Consider the following 22,185-nt stretch of genomic DNA (forward strand, 5'->3'; position numbering starts at 1 on the left):
GAGTCTTAAGTAAGGTGACTGGCAGAGAGATAAGGCCTTGGATAAAACTTGAATGTGATAAGATTTTGCTTTGCATAATAATGATGTTTTTAATGTATTTACCCAAAATTCCCGCTCACCACTAGTTCCTCGAAATATGCTTTGATGAGTTAGGGGACATTCTGCTCTTCATTCATTCCACCAAACGGACAATACTGGATACCACCCAATATAAACACATAAAATAAAACATTAAGATTTATTGTCTGCAGCCATCCCCCACCAGCATGAATATAGATGTGCAAGTTTGCATACTAAGGAGCAGCCAGAAGTCAGCTTGTTTGTACTTTTGTCATCTGAACACCTGCTTCTCAATACACCTCTTACACACACACACACACACACACACAGACGTTCATAATCACCTTAAGTCAAGGTTAATCAGAATTTACTATTTTTCATGATCAAATGGTTTTCCAGCAACTCTACACAGTAAGGATTTTTACTGCGGTGCATGTAATGATTTATACTCAAATGATAACATGAATATTTTTAGAATAGTCCTACACAATATGTTAAAACTCTGAGATCTAAATAATCAGACAGGCACCGAGCTATCAAATGAACATTTACTGCTCAGTGCCAAGATAGCTCGGTTCTCTAGAAATACTGTAAACTCAGCCCAACAAGGCCCCATTATCATTCCCTAAGCAGTGCAATATTCTATGGAACTTAAACCAAAACAGCAAAATAAGTAATTATACATTCTGCTCCTGATATAGATGGATGGCAAGTTGAACTGCATGTTAATTTTCCATCATTAGAAGCGATGTAAGAATTTGAAGTGAACCACCACCTGAAGGGTGCTGAATTCAACAGGCTTAACGCCACAGCCATTTTGACAAGACCTATTAAAAAAAAGAAACAAGGAGTACCATTTCACATTCTTCTGTGTGCACATATCATAGTGCAAAAGTTATAACATTTAAAGATTGTTAAAAATGCAGCACCTCATTTTTGGACACCTTAAGACATTGTTCCCTATTAAACTGAAACCCTGTGATATATGACTAGGTCTAATACACATTAGAAGTTAAAATAACGCTACAAAATTGGATTGCAGTAAAGGTATACCAAAAGACATTGATACATAATGTTTGCCTGCCTACCTACCAGCAATGTATCTGCCTTAATTTGTGTTTCTCTCTGTCCCCCAAAATTAAACTTTGATTGTCACGGGGGTGGGGTAATTCACCCACCACAGATGAGAAGCTATTTAGAAGCTGTCTGCAACCATTAATCAAATGCATCAGTGTTGTGCATCTGCAACATTAGAAGCAGGAAGGCTGTGATCCTAACCCCACCAACTGGGAGTAAGCTCTATTGAATTCAATAGAACTTACTTCAGAGTTAAGACAGCGGAGACTGCACTGTAAAGCAACAACATAAACAACTTAAGACAGTGGTGTGCAGTAAGATTTCCTCTCCTAAAACTGGAACTTCTCACTCTTTCCTCCCTCCTGTAACTTGCACTCTCCAAGTCTGTTCAACCCTGCTGCTGCATGATTGTAATACAGCTCAGTATTCTTGCTGTTCATAGTCTTCCAAGGGCCAGTCATGCAATTCACACCACCAACCTATGTCACATTTCATCATTCTGAACTGCAATCTGAGAAAAACGAAATGTTAACAGATCTATAGACACACATATATACAAAACAAGAATAAAGAGCATCAACATCACTGCTCTTTATCTTTATTACATGATGGATAGAAGTGTATCCTCTGTGCAATGGTGAAAACGATCTAAAGGAAACATTTTAGACAGCAACATGATTGCACAGCTTGTGGCCAACGGCTGAAGCGCAAGGTGCACCACCTGCAAAGTAAGTTCCGGCAACGGCACAAATTGCAACATTTTCCTAAAACCAGAGGGCGCCAGGAAGTTTTACCTCATCAGTTGCATAACCTCTTTCCCCATCACATTTTTGAAATTTTTGTCCCTAAAGCCTATTTGCATATACTATGCAAAATAGCATAAATTATACATGCTGGCTTATTTAATGACCCTTTCAACCTCCAAATGTGAAATGTAGTCTGTTCCTAATATTTGGAAAATCAGGCTGGCTGCAGCTATGCTAAACAGTATACACCACTGAGCAATGTGAAGTGTTTCCACAACACACAAACACACACAGGCTTTACAAGCATTGTGTGACAAAGCGAAGAAAACCCTGACACCAACATGGCATGGCAGAGGTGGAAACAAGCAGCAATACCAGGTGGCATGCCAAGTCCCCAGAAAGTACCCAACTCTGGAACACCATGTTTGGCAGAACAACATGTATTTCTTCTTCCAATTGCCACTTTTAATTTACATGCAGCAACGTTGTTCAACAGCTGCTTCCACATACAGAATTTTAAGCAGCTAAAAGAAGATTTCAGACAGAGGTCTGATTTAGATGCAACGCTAGGCTGTGCTTATATGTCATATGAAAAAGTCCCTGGTTCTTACACTACTACCTGCATGTCCACGAGCTTAGCCCAAACGAAAAGACCAAAATCGTTCACTTTACTTTTTAAACACGGTATAGTGCTACATCTGAACCAGACACACTGTAATTATTCTTAACAGTGGTTTATGTCAACTTCAAACCATGGTTTATTAAGCTGGCTTGTTTCAAATAAACTAGCATTAATATAAGCCAAAGTTTAGGGTTCACACACAAAATTAAATGGTGGTTCATTGAAAGTGAAACCAAAAACTTCCAATCTTCTCCTTGCAGATGTGCAAGAAAAGGAGAGAGTGAGAAACTCACAAGTCCAAGTACAGTGGTACCTCTGGTTGCAGACACCATCTGTTCCAGGATGCCGTTCACACCCCGAAAAGTCTGCAACCAGAGCAGTGCTTCTGAGCATGCACAAACTGCGAACGCTTCTGTGCAAGTGCGAACCGCACAGAATGCTTCTGTGCGTGCGGTGAAACCCAGAAGTAAACACTTCCGCGTTTGCCGTGTTCTGAACCCGAAAAAACGCAATACGAAGCGTTTGCAAGAAGAGGTATGATTGTAATGTAATTTGGTGTTATGTCTGACCAAGGCCATAGACCAGGCATAGGCAAACTCGGACCTTCAGATGTTTTGGGACTACAGCTCCCGTCATCCCTAGCTAACAGGACCAGTGGTCAGGGATGATGGGAACTGTAGTCTCAAAACATCTGGAGGGCCGAGTTTGCCTATGCCTGCCATAGACTAAGTCCTATCTTATAAAACAAACGTTTTATTGTGATATATGGGTGACCGAAGGCAGGCTTTTGGTTTAACTTACCTGTTTGCCAATAAGTTGAAAGTCTGTCAGTTTGTTTGTAACACAATAATTACTCCACTAGGAATTCAGAATAAAGGTCATGGCACAATCTGGTAACTCAAATATCAACTCAAGCCCTGCACTAGTTTTCAAACATACCGTTTACCTTGAAGACTCAGTTATCAGAATTAAAAAGTTGGCGTGAACACTCAGGGCAACATTCTGTTTTTCAAAAATGAACTCTGCCTCAACCTCCAGACCTACTTTAAAAGAGAGAGAACTATTGCCCAGTACAGCCCAAACAAACCAGAATTCACTGTTGCATGTGGGACAACAATGGTTACTTTTCCCCAGTAAAGGACTATGAAACTAAATGAAAAGAGGATGTTAAAACAGGTTCTAATTCAGAGTCAGTCAGAAACAGAAAATTATTCAGAATTCCTTGGCAGTATCTCTTTCTTTTCAGGAAAAGGTTGGCTAGGAATCCGGCAAAGATGCTTTAGATATATGCATCACCAGCCACATATCAGGAAACTAGACAGCTTCAATCTAGCTTCAGGATCCCATTAGACTAATGATTTCAGATGATGCTAAGGGATGAAGAAAAAAATAGCCATAAAATCCAGGAAGACAGATTCAAAACTTAGGACGTGTCCTTCTTAGAATGTATTGTATTACTTAACATAGTACAATGGTGTATTGTATGGAAGAATGCCACATAAGACAGGGATGGTTGCAAATACAGTTTCCCTCATTTTGGGACTTTTGCAATAATGCATTGGGTCGAATGAAAACTGTCTGCCCAGTTCTGCTATCAGTTCTTTTATCAACTTGTATCCTGAAGGAAACACTTATTATTTTAGGTGTTCTGTGTCCTAACAGATATTCTATTAGAATATCGGGTTAATTAACTTTCAAAATGTGTGCACAAATGACATGAAGATCAAAATACGTGTTATTGGCTTTAGGATCAGCCATTGCTGACATCTGTAAACAGCTACTTTAGATACTGACATAAACTAATACTTGTTGCAGCACCTTAACAAAAAAATTCAGCTGAGCAAAGAGGCTCCTGAAGTGTAAGATGTTACAAAATGATTCCCTACTTATTTCTGCCTATTTATTAATAGAACCAAGTAACAAAGTTGGTTTTTTGGCTGGTTAGTCTTTTAAACCTCCATGACTTCACAACCTCTGTAACAAGGGGTGCAACAAGGGATGCTCAGTATCTATGAGATACTATTATTTGCTGGCTGGTTTGCTGCAAAGGTCTGGAGCAGGTTTCTCCTCCTATCTAGCTTCAGAAAAACTCACAGCCTCTCGAACTTTCCATCAATGTTTGCATCCTTGTCCATAATGACATATGTTCTAAATACTGAGAAGCAGCAAACATTCCCTAATAGTCGTCTAGGAGCCTGGAAATTAAAACTACAAAGTCGAATGGGGTGTGGAGTACAGTGTACTAACTACCAAGTTCTCAAGTGAAGATTCGTTTTAGGCTAAAAGCTACACCTAAACAGAGCTTGATACAAACCTATTTATTCTGAAGCACTCACTGAAATGATAGGGATCGTTACTTCACATCTTTATCACGCTACAAGCTACTACAACTTCCTCCCAAGGCAGCTTCACGGTGCACAGGCAAAGAAGCCATGTAATGAAGATTGCTTGGCCCTTATCTCTCTCATGCTCACAATCAGGAATAAAAAAGTCTTCCCTTTCAGCATGAAAGCTCCTAACCCACTTAAACAGAGCAGTCCGTGATATCTTCCCCAGGTAGATCAAGCACTGAATATAGGACTCTGATCTGGAGTATATAGTCAGTGAGTGCATCCAGCGAAGTCAACGAGGGCTGCCTGCTCCACGTTTACGTAAGCCTTAGGCTTTCATTCCACGCGTTAATATTGGCTTCCTTTCACACGTGACACCCCAAACGCACCTGATGTGCATTTGCAGGTCCTGCAACATGAAAACCTGCAAGCCAAAACACCTACACTGATATGTTCCTTTTTAAAATAAATACCCCACTCTTGTTCTAGGATTCCTCTGCCCACTTCCAGAGGCTCGACCCAAACAGCTGGAGGAAAAGAGAGCCTCGACTGGCAGCCCTTTCCGGAGTGTGGCAGCGGCGTGAGACCGGCAGCGTCTTCCCAGCAGCTCAGCTGAAGGAGCTCGGGGAGGGAGAGCACGAAGCCCCTCGAGGGGGCGCTGAGGGGCGGGAGGCGGGCTTCCCGGGACCCGCCGGAGGAGAGGGACGGGGCTCGCCACCCACACGCGGCGGCGCCAGGCCCACCGCGGCCGGAGGAGCTGGGGCGGCGGCGGCTTCGCCCTCGCCTACTACTCACCCGAGTGCTGGTCCCGAGGCCACAGGTAGTAGGTGGCGGGGATGACGATGAGGGCCACGAAGCTGGTAAGGAAGTAGAAGAAGGTGTTGCCGCTGTCATCGTACTGGAACTGCTGCCCCGCCATGGCTGCTCACACGCCCCGCCCCCCTCGGCTCTCCTCTCCCGGCGCTCGCCGCTCGCCTCCAGCCAGCGCCAGGCGAAGCAGCGGCCACTCCGGGGATCCCGCGAGAACAGGAGCAGCGCCCGCCTGCCTGCCTGCCCCACCCACTGGCCTCTGGAGCGCGTCCGCCCGCTTCGCCCCCCCGCCCCCCACCACCTCTTCCTCTCGCTCTCCCACTTCGGCCCCCAGCAGCGCCAGCGCTAGCAGAGGAGGGAGACGTGTCGCTGCGCAGGCGCCATCGCCACCATTGTGACGTCGCGCGCGCGCTTCCGGTTCCTAGGCCCCGGTAGCCCCGGATTGGCTGAACGGGGAGTCCTCCCCCCCAGCGGGTTGCGGGGAGGAGGAGAGAGGAAGCCTGAACGACTAGAAGCATTCGGGTGGAGGGGGGTAGCATCGAAGGAGGGAGAGGCTATGCGAACGTTTTTCTTTTGCTTTTAAGCCCTTTTTTTCTCTTTGCTACGACTTATTTGCAACGGACGTGTGATCTTGGTTGTGTGTTTTGTTGCTCCTGCGGCTTGTAAGCCGCCTTGTGGGCAATATAGGAAGGCGGCATACAAGTGAAATGCGGGGTGGGAATGCGGGGAGGGTCTCTTTCAAGGCTGCGCTGGCAGCTGGCGAACTTTCCCTTCTTCTATCGCTCTTTGACTGCAGAGAACTCTTATTAGGAACTTTAAAAAAATGGAGGAGACGTTTCTGATCATACTTACCCGTTCAGAAAGCATATCAAAAATGCAACAGTGTATTTTGAATTATTTTAGTGGACCAGATGATAACAGCTGTATCTCCTCGTTTTTCCCCCTAACTAGCGCCTTATACTACGCGGGTGGTGCTGTGGGTAAATCCTCAGTGCCTAGGACTTGCCGATCACATGGTCGGCGGTTCAAATCCCCGCGGTGGGGTGAGCTCCCACCTTTCGGTCCCAGCTCCTGCCCACCTAGCAGTTCGAAAGCACCCCTAAGTGCAAGTAGATAAATAGGTACCGCTTTATAGCGGGAAAGTAAACGACGTTTCTGTGTGCTGTGCTGGTGCAGGCTCGCCAGAGCAGCTTCGTCACGCTGGCCACGTGACCCGGAAGTGTCTCCGGACAGCGCTGGCCCCCGGCCTCTTAAGTGAGATGGGCGCACAACCCTAGAGTCGGACACGACTGGCCCGCAAGGGCAGGGGTACCTTTACCTTTTAGCGCCTTTTACTATGTGTGTGGGTTTGTCACAATAGCTTCTAAACATCCCTTTCCCCCCAGTAATGGATATACTATTCTACTGCTTGCAGCCAGCATCAGTGGGCAAACTTGGATAGAAGGTATCTGCCCCTAGTTAGTACTCCCCACCTTCCGTTACATTTTTGAGCAAGCACACAGGTATTTTTGTACCTGTACAAAAGCAAAAAAAAGTACATCAAGATTTGCTTGGGACCCCGCTGCAGCACTTCTGAAACAAGAAAACCTCAGTCCATTTTGCTTCCAATTCTGCTCAGCAGCCAAATCTTATTTCAGTAGGGAAAGTACAATTCAATGTTATAGGAAAAAACCTGAAAACATCCATAACTTTTTCACAGGTCTAGATGAAATTTGCAGGCATATTAGCCTTTCTGGAGTAGATAACATGCATCAAATTTCTCTCATTGGCCAACCAGATGCCTGTGGGAAACCTGCAAGCAGGACCTGGGTACAAAAGCGTTTTGCCTGCTTGTGATTCCCAGTATTCAGAGGCATACTGCTTCTCTCCATGGAAGGAGAGCATAGCAATGGAGGCTAGTAGCCATTGGTAGCCTTATATACTCCATGAATTTGTCCGATCCTCTTTTGAAGCCATCCAAGCTGTGGGCCATCACTACCTCCTGTGGGAGCAAGTTCCATGCTGCTTGGGTCTTGTTTCCTGGTTTCCCACAGGCATCTGTTGGCTGGCCACTGTCAGAACAGGATGCTGGACTAGATGGGACTCCGGCCTGTTCAGCAGGCTCTTCTTACGCTCTTTCAAATCCAAGGTTTCATTTCTAATAGGTAACCACCAATTTAGACCCTAATAGCATATATCTAAAATTAGCTTTGTGTTTGTATATATTTTTAAGTATGGCTCCATTGAGAGTGGGAGGGAGATGATTTAGTACTGATCCTTAAAAGGAGCTGAGGTGATACTAGCGTTTCTTCATCTGTTTCTTGGGGGAGTTCACACTGCTTCCAAGCTGCAATGCAGCAAGCTTCCTTGGCTGTTTGACCTCTTTGACAACAGGGAAACAGAATATAGAGCTGGATTTTTGAAAAGCATCTATTTTTCCCTGTATGCTTTAATATAGCTAGAACAGCATTTACAGTGTTAAAAGTGTGGGAGGAAAATAATGAGATCCGTAACCCACGTGCAGGTAATTAACAAAAGAATATAAAGTCTCATCCACTGCTCCCCCTCCCCCGGAAACCTGCTGTTTACCACTTAATTGGAACAACATTAAACAGTTTTTCTGCAGATTGACGTTTGTTCTGATTCAGCGGTAAACAGTAGGTTTTCCCAGGGGAAATGGTGGGACAAACAAAAAACTTGGACTTGTGCCTAGAAAGCATGGGACAAGCGCAAGTGTGGACAAGCCCTAACAGCAAAAGAGGGGTAGCACAAAGAATCAACAAAAAAGAGAAGGCTGATATCAGAACCAGAACTCCAAATAGTACTCATCTATTGTCTGTATACTGCCCAACACACTTCAATAACAACCTTCATTAAGGACAAATTCTATATCGTGTAGTGCAATCCTGTGCATTTTTACTGTGTGGAATGGCCTTATTCCCTAGCAAGTATGTTAGGCATTGCAGCTTTTTCTGGTATCTCAGCGGAACAGACTACAGATTAAGACGTGTGAAACACCTGTAGTAAGTCAGCTACAGTCCTCAACATTATAATGTGCTGCAAGCATAAAGAATGTGTTACTGAACCACATGGGGCAATTTGAGTGTTACAGTAGTGAGTGCATTTGACTATCAAATAAAGCTCACTCCAGTCTTACTTATTGAGTTCATGGGAAAGGTGAAATTTGAACCTGGTACTTTTCTTGTTCTTGTCTCTTAGCTACTATGTACAATCTCTCCTATGAAATCCTGCAGCCCCAGCCGGCATGGTCTGGAATGGCAGGAGTTGTAGTGCAGCAACTTATGGAGGACCCTTGGCTACCCAGCCATGGTCTGTATTCAAAAAATTAAATATCAAACCAACTGGGGGTGTTTCTATAGCTAGCATTGTTTAATATTTCTGAACTGGAATTTAACAATGCAGTGAATTTGGCCAGGGATCTGCAGAAAAGTAAATTGCATCTTGTTGGACATTTGAGAGGCCTAGCTGGTGACATTTGCTTACAGGCATTGGAAAGCAAAGCTGCCAACAGAACAATGAAAGGTGAGCAAGCAAAGTGTTTTGATAAACAGATGAGATTCACCACCAAATGTAGCACAAAAGGATTATCTAACCACAAAGACATTTACAAAGGATCATATAAAATGAGTATCTGTATTTGCCAACCTCCCATTGTGCAGAAGTCAAAAGGAAAAGATGGAAAACAGGAGGCCAGATTGTCAGGACTACCAAATCCAGGTCAAACCTGTATAGCTTACAGCAAAACCTGGAGCTAGAAGAACAGGTAGGAACAGGAAGCATAGATTGAAATAAGCAAAGCTCAAGCCAGGCTGCATAGCAATTGTTTTACATAGATAATTTTATTCCTCCTTTTAAGGATGATGTGTAAACAGGAATATTCATTCAAGCATAGTACTGTACCATAGCATAACATCGCAACAATGAGCCCAGACACCCTCCAGGTTCCTGTGTTTCTCCACCTCCCACTCTTTATCTCCCGTGGCCATAAGGAGGAGTCCATAAGTACTTGCTTCCATTTCCAATTAACCGCAAATTGCCATGTCATCCAGAGCTGGTCAAACTGGCTAATTTAACCATTGTTAGTGGAAACAAGCCAGTTTCTAACAATAGATTATGAAGTTGGTTGGTTTTCACTAACCATAGTGAATGTTAACTCCAATTTAGGGATCAGATTACTTGCTAAAGTGCTGTCAATTTAAAAATCCCTCCGCTACAGCCATACTGGGGGAGGAAGAGGAGAGTGCACAAGCTCAACAAGGGGGTAGGCTCAGTTTTGCAACGATAAAGGTGAGTCTTCTGTCTGGTTTAGCCTTCTGTCCAAACAATGTCCATGAAAGGGAACTTCTGTGAACAATCAGAATAGGTTTTCAGAACCAAAGATGGAGCAGGAGGTCTTCCATGGACAAAAGGTATGTGATTATAGTCCTGACTTCAGAATGCATCACTGTCACCTTGCTAAAGTAACGTCGTGAGGTAAAAAGGAAAAAAGCATGCTGCCTCCCAGGGCCGTCAACTCTTAGCTTTCTTTAAAATAGAATAAAAAGTTCAATCAGAAAATTGAGAAGAAAGCAGCTCCAAGACTTCAATACTTGGCAGCCTGTAACATTGCTAAGGATGTTTATGCACTTTTTCTAAGCAATCAGAAATGTTGACCACTCAGGAGGAGGCCCTCCCAGAACAGCAGAAAAAGGACAAGCTAGATGGTAGAGGGTACTGGGGTGAGTTTGTTTAAGCATTTTGCCCCTGTATGCATTATTTCATTCACTCAACAAGTGTGCTGCCTTTACAAAATGAAACACAGTTGGCTGGCTTTAGTATGTTTTATTGAAAAGTAATTCCTTGAAATAAATGAGACCTCATCCCTGCTTAGAAAAAAACGATGCTGTTGCACACCTGCACACTCAGGTTTTCCATGTCTCCCACCCAACCACTACTAGGCTGTTCATCATCACTGGGCTGTTATTTTAATACTGTGTAGTTGCCATAAACAAAAGTATAAAATCCAAAATGAATCATCAAATGCCTTATAGCTGCAGCAAGTTAGAATTCCTATAGACTAGAACACAGATAGCTTTTTTTTGTTTATTAAGGTTAGCAAAACATATTGTGTGCGTGTTTTGCTGAGAGTTGTGGCATTGTACATAATAATAATAATAATAATAATAATAATAATAATAATAATAATAATAATAAATTTTATTTATATCCCGCCCTCCCCAGCCGAAGCCGGGCTCAGGGCGGCTAACAACAATAAAACAGTTATTTGTTGTTGTATATTTGTAGCTTGATATTTCTCCCATGAGCTCAAGGCTGTGTGCAATGTCTTTCCCTTCCCACTTTTATCTTGACAGCAGCCATGTGAAAATTCAGACACCAAAGTGGGCAGGGAGCCTTAAGAGCCTAATTCACAAAACTCTTTGAATCTGCACCTGTGCCTGCTGAGGAGGCTTGCTAACAAAATAGGGGAAGGGACTCCCTGATATTGCTTGCTGGAGAGGGACAAGGTTTATTTTTTTTTTTTATAATGATTTTTTTATTTGCTTTTTTCCAGGGTAAAAATACAACATCAGTAACACAACAAAAGCGGTTTTACAGAAAGGAAAAGAAAGTTATAAAGAAAAAGAAGAAATTCACTTTTTCAGATCCATTTTCATAATCAACCAGACTTCCCCACGTCCTCCATCCCCTGCCTTCTTTACAATGAAAAATAAACAGCAAATTAATACCTTATTTCAGTTGTTTTTGTGTTTTCATTTAGTTATATAATCCATAATTTATACGTTTCAAAATCTGAAAATTTAGTTTCTATCATTTACCAATTTCAATACTGAGGCGTGTTATTCCGAAGCACTTAGCAAACTCTCAACATTCATATAACTTATAATGTTTTTGTAGATAGTCCTTAAATTTTTTCCAGTCCTCTTCCACTGCATCTTCTCCCAGGTCTCGGATTCTGCCTGTCATTTCGGCTAATTCCATATAGTCTATCAGCTGCGAATGCCATTCTTCCAGCGTGGGTAGTTCCTGTGCTTTCCAGTATTTAGCTATAAGAATCCTTGCTGCTGTAGTTGCATATAAAAAGAAAGTTCTATCTTTTTTTAACACTCTCTGGCCCACAATGCCCAGGAGGAAGGCCTCTGGTTTCTTACAAAAGGTGTATTTAAACACCTTTTTCAGCTCGTTATAAATCATTTCCCAAAAAGCCTTCACCCTCGGGCATGTCCACCAGAGGTGAAAAAAAGTTCCTTCAGCCTCCTTGCATTTCCAACATTTATTATCAGACAAATGATAAATCTTTGCAAGTTTGACTGGGGTCATGTACCACCTGTATACCATCTTCATAATGTTTTCCTTTAAGGCACTGCATGCCGTAAATTTCATACCGGTGGTCCACAACCTTTCCCAGTCTTCAGACATAATGTTGTACCCAATGTCTTGTGCCCATTTTATCATTGCTGATTTAACTATCTCATCTTGGGTATTCCATTCAAGCAACAAGTTATACATTCTTGAAAGCACTTTCGTCTTAGGTTCAAGTAGTTCTGTCTCTAATTTTGATTTCTCCACCTGGAAACCAATTTTTTTGTCCTTTTTAAAAATCTCTAGAATTTGGGCATAATGAAACCAGTCTCGCACCTTTCCTTTCAATTTTTCAAAGCTCTGCAACCTCCAAGTATCACCATCTCTCTCAATTATATCACAATATCTCAACCAGCCACTCCCCATATTACGTAGTTTTATGGCCTTAGCCTCCGTCGGTGATAACCACCTCGGGGTCTTGCTTTCAAGTAAGTCCTTGTATTTAGTCCAGACAATAAATAGAGCTTTCCTGACAATGTGGCTTTTAAACAATTTATGAGACTTTGCCTTGTCGTACCACAAATATGCATGCCACCCATACACATTACTATGCCCTTCTAGATCTAGGACATCAGTGTTTTCCAACAGAAACCATTCTTTCATCCAGCAGAGAGATGCGGCTTCATAGTACAGTCTTAAGTCCGGCAGGGCAAACCCCCCTCTCTCCTTTGCATCTGTTAATATCTTAAATTTTATTCGGGGCTTTTTGCCCTGCCAGATAAATTTCGTAATATCTCTCTGCCACTTTCCAAAACATTCCACTCTGTCCACGATCGGAAGGGTTTGAAACAGAAACAGCATTCTTGGCAATACATTCATCTTTACCGCAGCGATTCTTCCCGACAAGGTAAGTTTCAATCTTGACCAAGTTTCCAAGTCCTTTTTAATTTCTGACCAGCATTTTTCATAATTGTCCTTAAATAAATTCAAATTTCTCCCAGTCAAATTAACCCCTAGGTATTTCACTTTTGTAACCACGTTTAATTCTGTTTCCTTCTGAAACCCATCTATTTCTGCAGATGACAAGTTTTTTGCCAGAACCTTAGTTTTTTGTTTGTTCAACTTGAATCCCGCCACCCGACCAAACTCAGAAATCAGTTCAAGAGCTCTTTTTGTACTGATTTCTGGCTCCTGTAGTGTCAAAACCAAATCGTCTGCAAAGGCCTTAAGTTTGTATTGCTTTTCTCCGACCTGTATTCCCTCCACCTGCTGATCCCTCCTAATCCAGTTCAGCAAAACCTCCAGGACGGAAATAAATAACAAAGGTGATAGGGGGCACCCCTGTCGTGTCCCTTTTTCAATTTTAAACTCCTCCGTCACCACACTGTTTACTATCAATTTAGCCTTTTGTTCTGAATAAATTGCTTCAATACTATTTTGAAACGCCCTTCCCACTCCCATCCCTTCCAAATTTTTCTTCATAAATTTCCAAGATATATTGTCGAAGGCCTTCTCCGCATCTATAAAAATCAAGACTGCTTTTGTATTCATATTTGTCTGAAGTAACTCCAAAACATCAATGATATTCCTAGTATTATCAGACAAATGCCTACCAGGGAGAAAACCTGCTTGGTCCTTATGAATTACTTCATTCAAAACTTTTTTCAGTCTGTTTGCTAAAATATCAGCAAAAATTTTGTAATCCACGTTTAGGAGCGAGATAGGGCGATAATTTCTGAGTTGAGTCTTTTCAGATTCCAGTTTTGGTATCAGAGTGATGAATGCTTCTTTCCACGATTCTGGTGCCCCCTTCCCTTCCATGATCTGGTTGCATACCTCCATTAATGGTTGTATCAAATATTCCATCAAAGTCTTGTAGTATTTGGAGGTAAGCCCATCTGGGCCCGGGGATTTGCCTATTTGCAGATTCTGAATGGCTCTTTCAATTTCCTGTTGTGTTATTCTACAATTCAGGGTTGTTTGTTTGTCTTGTGTTAGTTTTTGCAGGCCATGACTTTTTAAGAAATTATTTATTTCAATCTCTGCTTGTGGTCCTTGGGTGTACAACTTTTTAAAGTATCTCTGGAAACAGAGAGGGACAAGGTTTAGAAGAGGTGCTCCTCCATCACCTCTGTTGGTAGGGAAACCTATACCTCTACAGAGGTCCCTGCTGCACCCACAAGAACGTTTAGGGCCCCAAATGGGGTGTTCTGCTAAAAATCCAAGAGAAATCACACCAACCACAATGTTGTGCCCTTCTCAGCACAAACAAACAGGGCTTGAGATGTAGCAGTAGATTCTGCATGTTCACCGACTTGGGATTCTTCTCTTAGTCTTCTTCTAATAAAAACCAGAGAGTGAGTGTGAAAAGGATAGACAGGTGGCATGAATAATAGTCCAGGGAGAAAATGTGGGTTATCTATGAAAAGACATTCCGTATCATTTAATTCGCTCCACTGAAATTGACAATTGATTTGCCTGACCTTTTTTCCCCAATTTCTCCAAAGTACAGAGAGAGTGAGAGAGAGGAGGAAATTGGCATCAATGAAATTGACAAGACTTTCCCTTGACCTTGTCACCTTCCCAGCAGGGGTGGATGACGGAAATGGCAGTGGGGCATGCAGTGCAGAAGAAAAGCGAGCGAGGCATTGTTCAAGCTGTCTCCAACCACAGCATGATGGAATTGCATCCATGGCCGCTGAGGCAGTATCCAAGGTGGGTAAGTCATGAATGCTTTCTCCCCCATAGCTAGAGGGGTGGTTGTAGCAGTGAAAGCGAGAAAAACTCATGAGCTGCAATGATGGCATTACCTGAAGTGGAGGAAGAACGTTTGAGCACTCATTGAAGTGAATGAAAATGTGTGTGTGACTTCTACCTAAGTCGGCTGCTTTGGTTTCAGGGCCCTCACTAAACAGCAGCTCCAAAGCTGCTAGAAGTTGTGCAGAGTTCTCCGGAATTGCATGTGATCAGCAGATGGCACTCTAACTACACTAAACCTAAAGCTTCCTTTGTCGTAGCTGTTGTCAGCTAGGCCAAATTGCATGTTGCCTAAGTATGGTGCATCTAGGTTGTACAGGGAAGAATATTATCCTTTCCAATAGATTTAGGAGAAGAGCAAACGGTTCCACCTAGACAGGTTTGGATGACACACGTTTCACTATAATAATAATAAAAAATTATTATTTATACCCCACCCATCTGGCTGGGTTTACCCAGCCACTCTGGGCGGCTTCCAACAAAATATTAAAATACAATAGTATAGAAAGAAAAGACAGAGTAGCTCTTTGTGAGCCCTCTAGAAACACCTGTAACTAGGTGAAACAGAGTCAATGGAAACATCACTCTTTTTGGCATAGGTGAGCAGTGGTTTTTTCATCCCTGATAAAACAATTTGTAAAATCAGCTTTCATTCATATACCCTTAAACAGTGCTTTTTTTTCTAAAAAAAAAGTTGTTTAGGGGTACTCTTACTTTGACTCAAAAAAATCACCATTTTATAGTTCAAATCAGGAAAAATACAGTAAATGGACAAAAATACAAAAATACACAAAATGTTTAGGGGTATCCGTACTCCTCTCCTGCCAGCTTAGCAGTTCGAAAGTATGTCAAAGTGCAGGTAGATAAATAGGTACCATTCCAGCGGGAAAGTAAACGGTGTTTCCGTGCGCTGCTCTAGTTCGCCAGAAGTGGCTTAGTCATGCTGGCTACATGACCCGAAAGCTGTACGCCGGCTCCCTCGGCCAATAAAGCGAGATGAGCGCCGCAACCCCAGAGTCGGCCATGACTGGACCTAATGGTCAGGGGTCCCTTTACCTTTACCTTTAACCTACAGCTTTCTAAGATTCAGTTGTTTTGAGTTGGTCAGTTTGTTGGCCTGACCGCTTTCATTGGCTTCAACAACTTCCACGGTGAAATGGGAAGATAAGGTCTTCTTCTTCTTTGGCGATCACTCGTAGCCACATAAGATTGTCTTCCATAAACACGGTTTTAACAATGTGCAACTTTCTCCTGATTGAAGTGCAGAGTGTTTGAGGACGGGACATTCACAGGGAAACCAAAATGCTTGTTTACAAAGCTATTGTACTACCAACCTTACTATATGCTTGTGAAACATGGACCACTTATAAATGCCATCTCCAACTCCTCAAAGATAAGGTATATCAGTTTGTATCCAAAGAAGTTGCCCCGTATTCATGCAAGGATTGCCACTTATGCAACAGAATGTCCACTCCTTCTTTGCCTGCACACACACAGCCCAAATCTGTCCTTGAAGTTACTCCAACCATCTGGAGCAGATTCGGAGGAGGTAGAGTGCAGGAAGAGAAAGAGCAAGAGTCCTTCCGCAAATGGAAGAGCTTTGTCAGATAACAACACATTGGTTTTCTTAAGTAAGCTCATCATATATATATGATTGTAGCCAACTGCTGCCTTTTTATATATATTTCAAGGCTTTTACATGTTATTTTCCTTCTTACGGTTTTATTTGCATAATGCCTAATAAAGGTTTGATTTCAAAGTAAGCTCATCTTCCCCTGGTATTGGTTCAGCAAGCCTGGAGCTTTCTGGATACTTCCAGGAACCTACAATGCATTTCTGTTTCATATTGTTCCACCATCCAAGAGATGTCTCTCTCTACCTTTGTGAGACTTATTCAAGAAGAGGGAGGGGGAAGGTTGTGCACTTTGAGAAGTGTGGGATTTACTGCTGTGTTTCAAGGGAATTAGAACAGAGCAGCAATATTGTAAACAAGCACAATGAAAGCTGGAGAGGTCGCTGCTGCATCTTTGGAAATTAACAAGGGTTGTGATTAATTCTAGCAACTGGGGCCCTAGGAATTATGAGGACAGGCACAACAAAGATGCAGTAAGTAGATTATCTGAAAAGCCTTTTTTTTCTCAGTTCCCCTTGTTTGTTTAAATTAGAAATTTTAAGCTAGCCTCTTAAACGTGGTCTAGCCTTTTATTATTATTTCATAGAATCATAGAATCATAGAATCATAGAGTTGGAAGAGACCACAAGGGCCATCGAGTCCAACCCCCTGCCAAGCAGGAAACACCATCAGAGCACTCCTGACATATGGTTGTTAAGCCTCTGCTTAAAGACCTCCAAAGTAGGAGACTCCACCACACTCCTTGGCAGCAAATTCCACTGTCGAACAGCTCTTACTGTCAGGAAGTTCTTCCTAATGTTTAGGTGGAATCTTCTTTCTTGTAGTTTGGATCCATTGCTCCGTGTCCGCTTCTCTAGAGCAGCAGAAGGGGCAGGGGAGGGTAAAGAAGTATATTTCAAAATGGAGTGATGCTGCAAGTCAAACAATGGGCATTCAGAAGACTTTAACAGTGTGGATTTTGAAATTTGACCTTTTACATTGGGGAAGACAGAAGATAATGGTTCACTAGCATATCCCAATTGGTCAGATGTTTCCCAAGCTGATTCCAAGCTAGCAGCTCAAATTATCTTGGCTCAGACTTGCCTTTCCCTCTTGATTTAACATTTTCCAAAAAAAGGTGCTACTTTCTCATTCCGACCATTTGGAACCACTATTGTGATTTTAAATATTGTAATGGCATAACATTTGCATATTTGATTCTCAGGATTTATAATAGATAAATATCAAAGTTTGCTTTCCCCTGTGAGATTTGTCATTTAATGTGGCTAATAATTCAGTCTTGAATCAAGGTAAACAAAAGACAACCGATTCCATTTTTAATAGGGGATCCAGAGTTGGGATATAAAGTCACATGATTTATCAGTACCTTTGTGTATGTTGTTATTATTCTTACTGCTATTTATATTGATCGGTAGGATTTTCCACATGTGCGAAGAATCAGTAGCCTTTTCTACATCTTACTACTGCTCATTCTTCTGGGCTAGATGCCAATATTGCTTTCGCTAGCTAGGGAAGTAATTTTGGTAGGTGGGTGGCGGTTGAGGGCTGGTTACAGGAACAGCAGCTATGAAGTGATAGAAGGGATTGTGACTCCTGCCTCGCACAACCTCTTTTTTTAATTCTTCTCTGCATATAACCATTACCAGTAATTGGAGGGTGGGGGGGCAAACTAAAAATAAAACTCCTGCTGCAAAAGAGTGAACTTTGTGTGGGAAAGAGCAAGTGCTTTTTTGCAAAGCAGAAAAAAACATTAAAATTCATACTGGAGGAAAAGAGCAAGCAAACTGATTCTGACAGACCTGGTCTTCTGTTCTCACATCACAACTATCCTTCTGCTACACAACATGCCACCACCCTTCCCCACTGGCTTTTCAAGATGGCTGAGTCATCCCAAGTTATTCGTCCTGCACCTGGGATGGGTAAAAAGTAGATGGGGTCTGTTTGGTACACTGCCGTGTAATTTACAGTAGCTCAGCCAGGATTTCGGAGTCCCAAGAGCAGCAGGAAAAAGCCTTCATCACACACACACCACACACAAAAATGGGAACACTAATTCAGATATGGATTCCTTTAAACTTGTATCGCAAAGCCAGTGTATGGTTCGTGAAGTATGGTCCGTGCTTTTTCCTGGAGGTACTCAAGGGTATGCAGTACCAGCACCTTTTTTTCCTAGAAGAAAAGCACTGAGTATGATAGATACATCCAGTGCTTTTTATCTGGGGTGACGCAAGGGGACGCATACCCCTAAACATTTTGTGAATCTTTGTACTTTTGTCCATTTACTGTATTTATTTTTCCCAATTTGAACTATAAAATGGTGGTTTTCTTGAGTCAAAATAAGAGTACCCCTAAATATTTTTTTTAGAAAAGTAACACTGGATACATCAGTTCCACTCCCTGAGCCACCAACTTGCTGGCTTTATCAAACACTGAACCAGTAATTTGCACCTGGCTCTGGTTGGTGGACCTCAGGTTTGTAGTAATGACAACACCCCAAACAGATCCTGCAAGATCGAAGTGGAACCAGCTTCCCTCAGCTTAATGGGGGTTGATGGGATGGTGGGCAGGGGTGGGGAAACTGAAAAGGTCATGGCATGCCAGGTGAAGGCATCCCCATTCAGTCTCATACCCCAAAAGTGACTATTCTGCAAGGTCTGCAGTAGAACTACTGGTTTATGTCTAAGGTACCCTACCATAGGCGCCGACTCCATGGGGCCTGAGGGGGCTCGAGCCCCCTCAAAAAAATTTGGGGGGGGCTCAGCCCCCCCAATAATCTCGGGCGCCCTTCCAGCAGAGCGCCGCCGCCGCCCCCCGCCAGCCAGCCAGCCAGCCAGCCGCGCGCCCTAGTGGGAGAGCCCCGGCCGTCCCCCGCGAGATTAGGGAATCCCCGGGGGCGGGGGCTCCTGCCTCGCTGCTTCGCAGCACCACCGCCACTGCCAAGGCACTGCCGGGGGGAATTTCCTTCCTCCTGGCGGTTTCAGCCCCCGCGAGAACAGGGGAATCCCGACTGGCCACACCTCCCAGCCAGCCAATCGGCTGGCTGGGGGGGGCGTGGCTTGCCCTATTTAGTGCCGGAGCCACTTTATTTGCATATTCATGAGCTTATTTATTATTCATGAGCTTTCCCGGGCCCCCCCAATATTTTTTATAAGTCCGCGTCCCTGTACCCTACCAATCAGAGTGGAGTTTGGCTTCCAAGACTCCCCATAACTTTACATTAGCAGTGCTGCTGCCCTGATAGCCAGCCCCACCCGCCAGCCTTTCTTGGGCATCAGCGTTTCCCGACTCAACTACCCAGTATTTAAGCCCTGACCCTGCGTGCATCCAAAATCCTCTCATTTCCCCAATCAACTTGGCTATTCATCTCCTTCCAACTACACTAATCATACCCTGCCGTCCCTGTTTCCTTCTCTACTGGTCATACCACCCACTGTTCCATCCCCTTCCTGCAAACATGGCCACGGTGGAAGGTCCAAATTCTGCTCTGCTTCACCCCAACAGACTTCAATCCGCCCTCCTAAACTTTCTGTGCTCCTCCATGGCATTTCCACAGCTGCTTTATAGGGAGAAGCTGAGGTATGTGGCACCAACCATTGCTCTGTAACCCTTTTTGCTTGGCTAACTGCCCTCACTTCCTAGTCCTGAAAATGGTGTAAATACTTCTGTGGGTTGAAGCAGGAAATCCACATGCTGCATCACAGACCCTCCAATGTCCCTGTTTTCCAGGAACATCCCTGATTTAGAGAAGCCGTCCCAGTTTCTGGTTTGATCCCGGAATGCCCTGCTTTTCCTTAGGATGTCCCTATATTCATTGGAGAAATGTTGGAGAGTGTGGAGTTATCCGACCCCTGAGCCATCTGAAGGCAATCCTGTAAAGGGAAGTTTTTAATGTTTAATGTTTTCTATATGGCTGCCCAGAGTGGCTGGGGCAACCCAGTAAGATGTGTGGGGTATAAATAGTAAAATTATCATTATGGCAAAGGATGTCCCTATTTTCATCGGAGAAATGTTTGGAGGGTATGGCATTGGGGACTCCAAGGAGCCTGATAAATCTCCTGGGCCTTCCATTTAACAGCCCTGGAGCCTATTAACACTTTCTTAAATATTAAGTGAAGCCAGCCAGCAGATGGCAACAGGACACATTACAGTTGATTTTAAAGAAATTGGTAGCTTCAGAACACAACCTTTGCAGTAGGGGACACCATACTAAGGGCCACTTCACAAATTAATTTCTCTCTTGCATAATGATGTTGTTATATCTTGTTCTGTATTTTTAAAGGGGGGCAGCTTTTGCAAAATGTGCTGAATCTGAATAAATAAAAACAAAGCAACTTGAAAGCACAGCTCCGCACGATTCCCAGTGTTTGGGAGTGGGGCAGGAAACATCTAAGCGCAGACTTACTCCTCCATTCATTTAGGCTGAGAGAGAGAGCGATTTGCCCAGGAACACCCAATGAGTTTCTTGGCTGATAGGGGATCTGAACCCTGGGCTTCCAACACTCCATCCACTGCAATAAACTGCCTGTACCTCCCACCATCCCTGATCATTGGGCATGCTGGCTGCGGCTGATGGTGGAGTCCAATAACTTCTGGAGGTCCACCCTTAATCTAAAAGGTAAATGGAAGTAGGAGGCTTGTGAAGTAGAAGTTTGTAAGATACAGAGACCTCACATCAGTTGCTGATACTTCCAAAATGATGAAAAATAGTGGGACCTGCAAGGCAGCTTGTTTTTTAAACGTTATGTATGGTGCCTAGTAATATTAGAAATAAAGGAATGAGGAAAAGAGCCAGCAAGAAGAAAAGATACAGCAGTGTCACTTGTACAGAGTATGAAAAAACTGAAACTCAAAATGAACAGAACCACATAAAAATGGGATTATTTTTTTAAAAAATGAAACTTTCTAGCACAGAGAAAGTCAGTGCTGTTTTAGAAAGTACTCTAAAACCTGAAAAAATACAATGAATGTACTTTTGTAAATCTAGAAAATCTTTAATAAAAGTTTTTGGGTTTTTTTTAAAAAAGAGGAACTCACCATGAAAGCCTCCCTGGTTCTCTTACAGTGGCAATGGCGCCCACCTGAAAGGTGCTGGAACAAGAGTTTCAGCGAGTTCCAGGTGAAAAAAGCCCTGGAGATAGTTCATATTGTTCTGCCTGCTGCTGAAGTTTCCCAACCCAGGGGCCAGGATACTCCAAGGAGGCCACAGGTGAAAATCACATAAATGGGGAGCCACAAAGGGAAGTGAGAAGTGAAGAAAACAGAGAAGTGACCGAGAAAAGAAAACAGAAAATGGAGAAGAATGGACAGAGGAGTGACCGTGATTCCCAGGGGATGGATCACCGCATGTTCTCTGCAGCAACTTCGCTTCAGCTTCTTCCTCCCTCCCACTTCTGCCTTCCACCGCTGCGTGCACCAAGCTGTCCGCATCTCATTTGTCAAGGGCAAGGTGTGTGGCTGCAGCAGTGTTAGTGTGTGGGGTGCTGTTTCTTCATGCAAATATTTCTGCAAAAGGAGGTGTGTTGCTGCATGCAAGAGTTACTCAGCCTAACACAGAATTGCCTTAACATAATGAACAGAGGTGATAATCAGTGATCCCTCACAGCAATAGAACCGGATATTAAAAAGCTTGTTTCTGGTCATCAAGCACGAGGGTCACATTGATCAAGAAATACTTAAAGTTTAATTGTTTATGTAATTGTATTTTGTATAAATTATTAAAATTATCTACAAACAAAACATTTAAATACCTACCTTTTTACTGGTAGGACAGGGGGCCACAGGAAGGAAACAAAGTCGGAAGGGGGCCACAGTTGGAAAAGGATTAAGAAACACTGATCTAGGTCATGGAAG

At 43.1% G+C, this 22,185-nt stretch overlaps 1 protein-coding gene and 1 long non-coding RNA gene across 4 annotated transcripts in view; one reads left to right on the top strand and one right to left on the bottom strand.

Annotated features, from left to right (window-relative positions):
- Positions 1–5,898, bottom strand: part of SEC63 (SEC63 homolog, protein translocation regulator) — a 29,262-nt gene extending 23,364 nt beyond the window's left edge. Inside the window, exon 1 of the mRNA XM_081186591.1 lies at positions 5,631–5,898. Coding sequence (XP_081042717.1) covers positions 5,631–5,754 — 124 coding nt within the window. The 5' untranslated portion in view covers positions 5,755–5,898. The remainder of the gene's footprint in view (positions 1–5,630) is intronic.
- Positions 5,899–7,368: 1,470 nt separating this feature from the next.
- Positions 7,369–21,996, top strand: LOC308583037. Of its 3 annotated transcripts, XR_014006011.1 has the most exons (4): positions 7,369–8,954; positions 10,282–10,363; positions 14,453–14,664; positions 21,398–21,996. It is a non-coding gene; the product is annotated as an uncharacterized lncRNA (long non-coding RNA). The 3 variants fall into 3 exon arrangements; XR_014006012.1 differs by lacking the exons at positions 7,369–8,954; positions 10,282–10,363 and adding an exon at positions 10,938–11,149 and having other exon boundaries at positions 14,049–14,664; XR_014006013.1 differs by lacking the exons at positions 7,369–8,954; positions 10,282–10,363 and adding an exon at positions 10,938–11,149 and having other exon boundaries at positions 14,049–14,660.
- Positions 21,997–22,185: the final 189 nt, after the last annotated feature.

Source organism: Podarcis bocagei, assembly GCF_964188305.1.
Source record: "Podarcis bocagei genome assembly, chromosome: 3".
Lineage (NCBI taxonomy): Eukaryota > Metazoa > Chordata > Lepidosauria > Squamata > Lacertidae > Podarcis > Podarcis bocagei.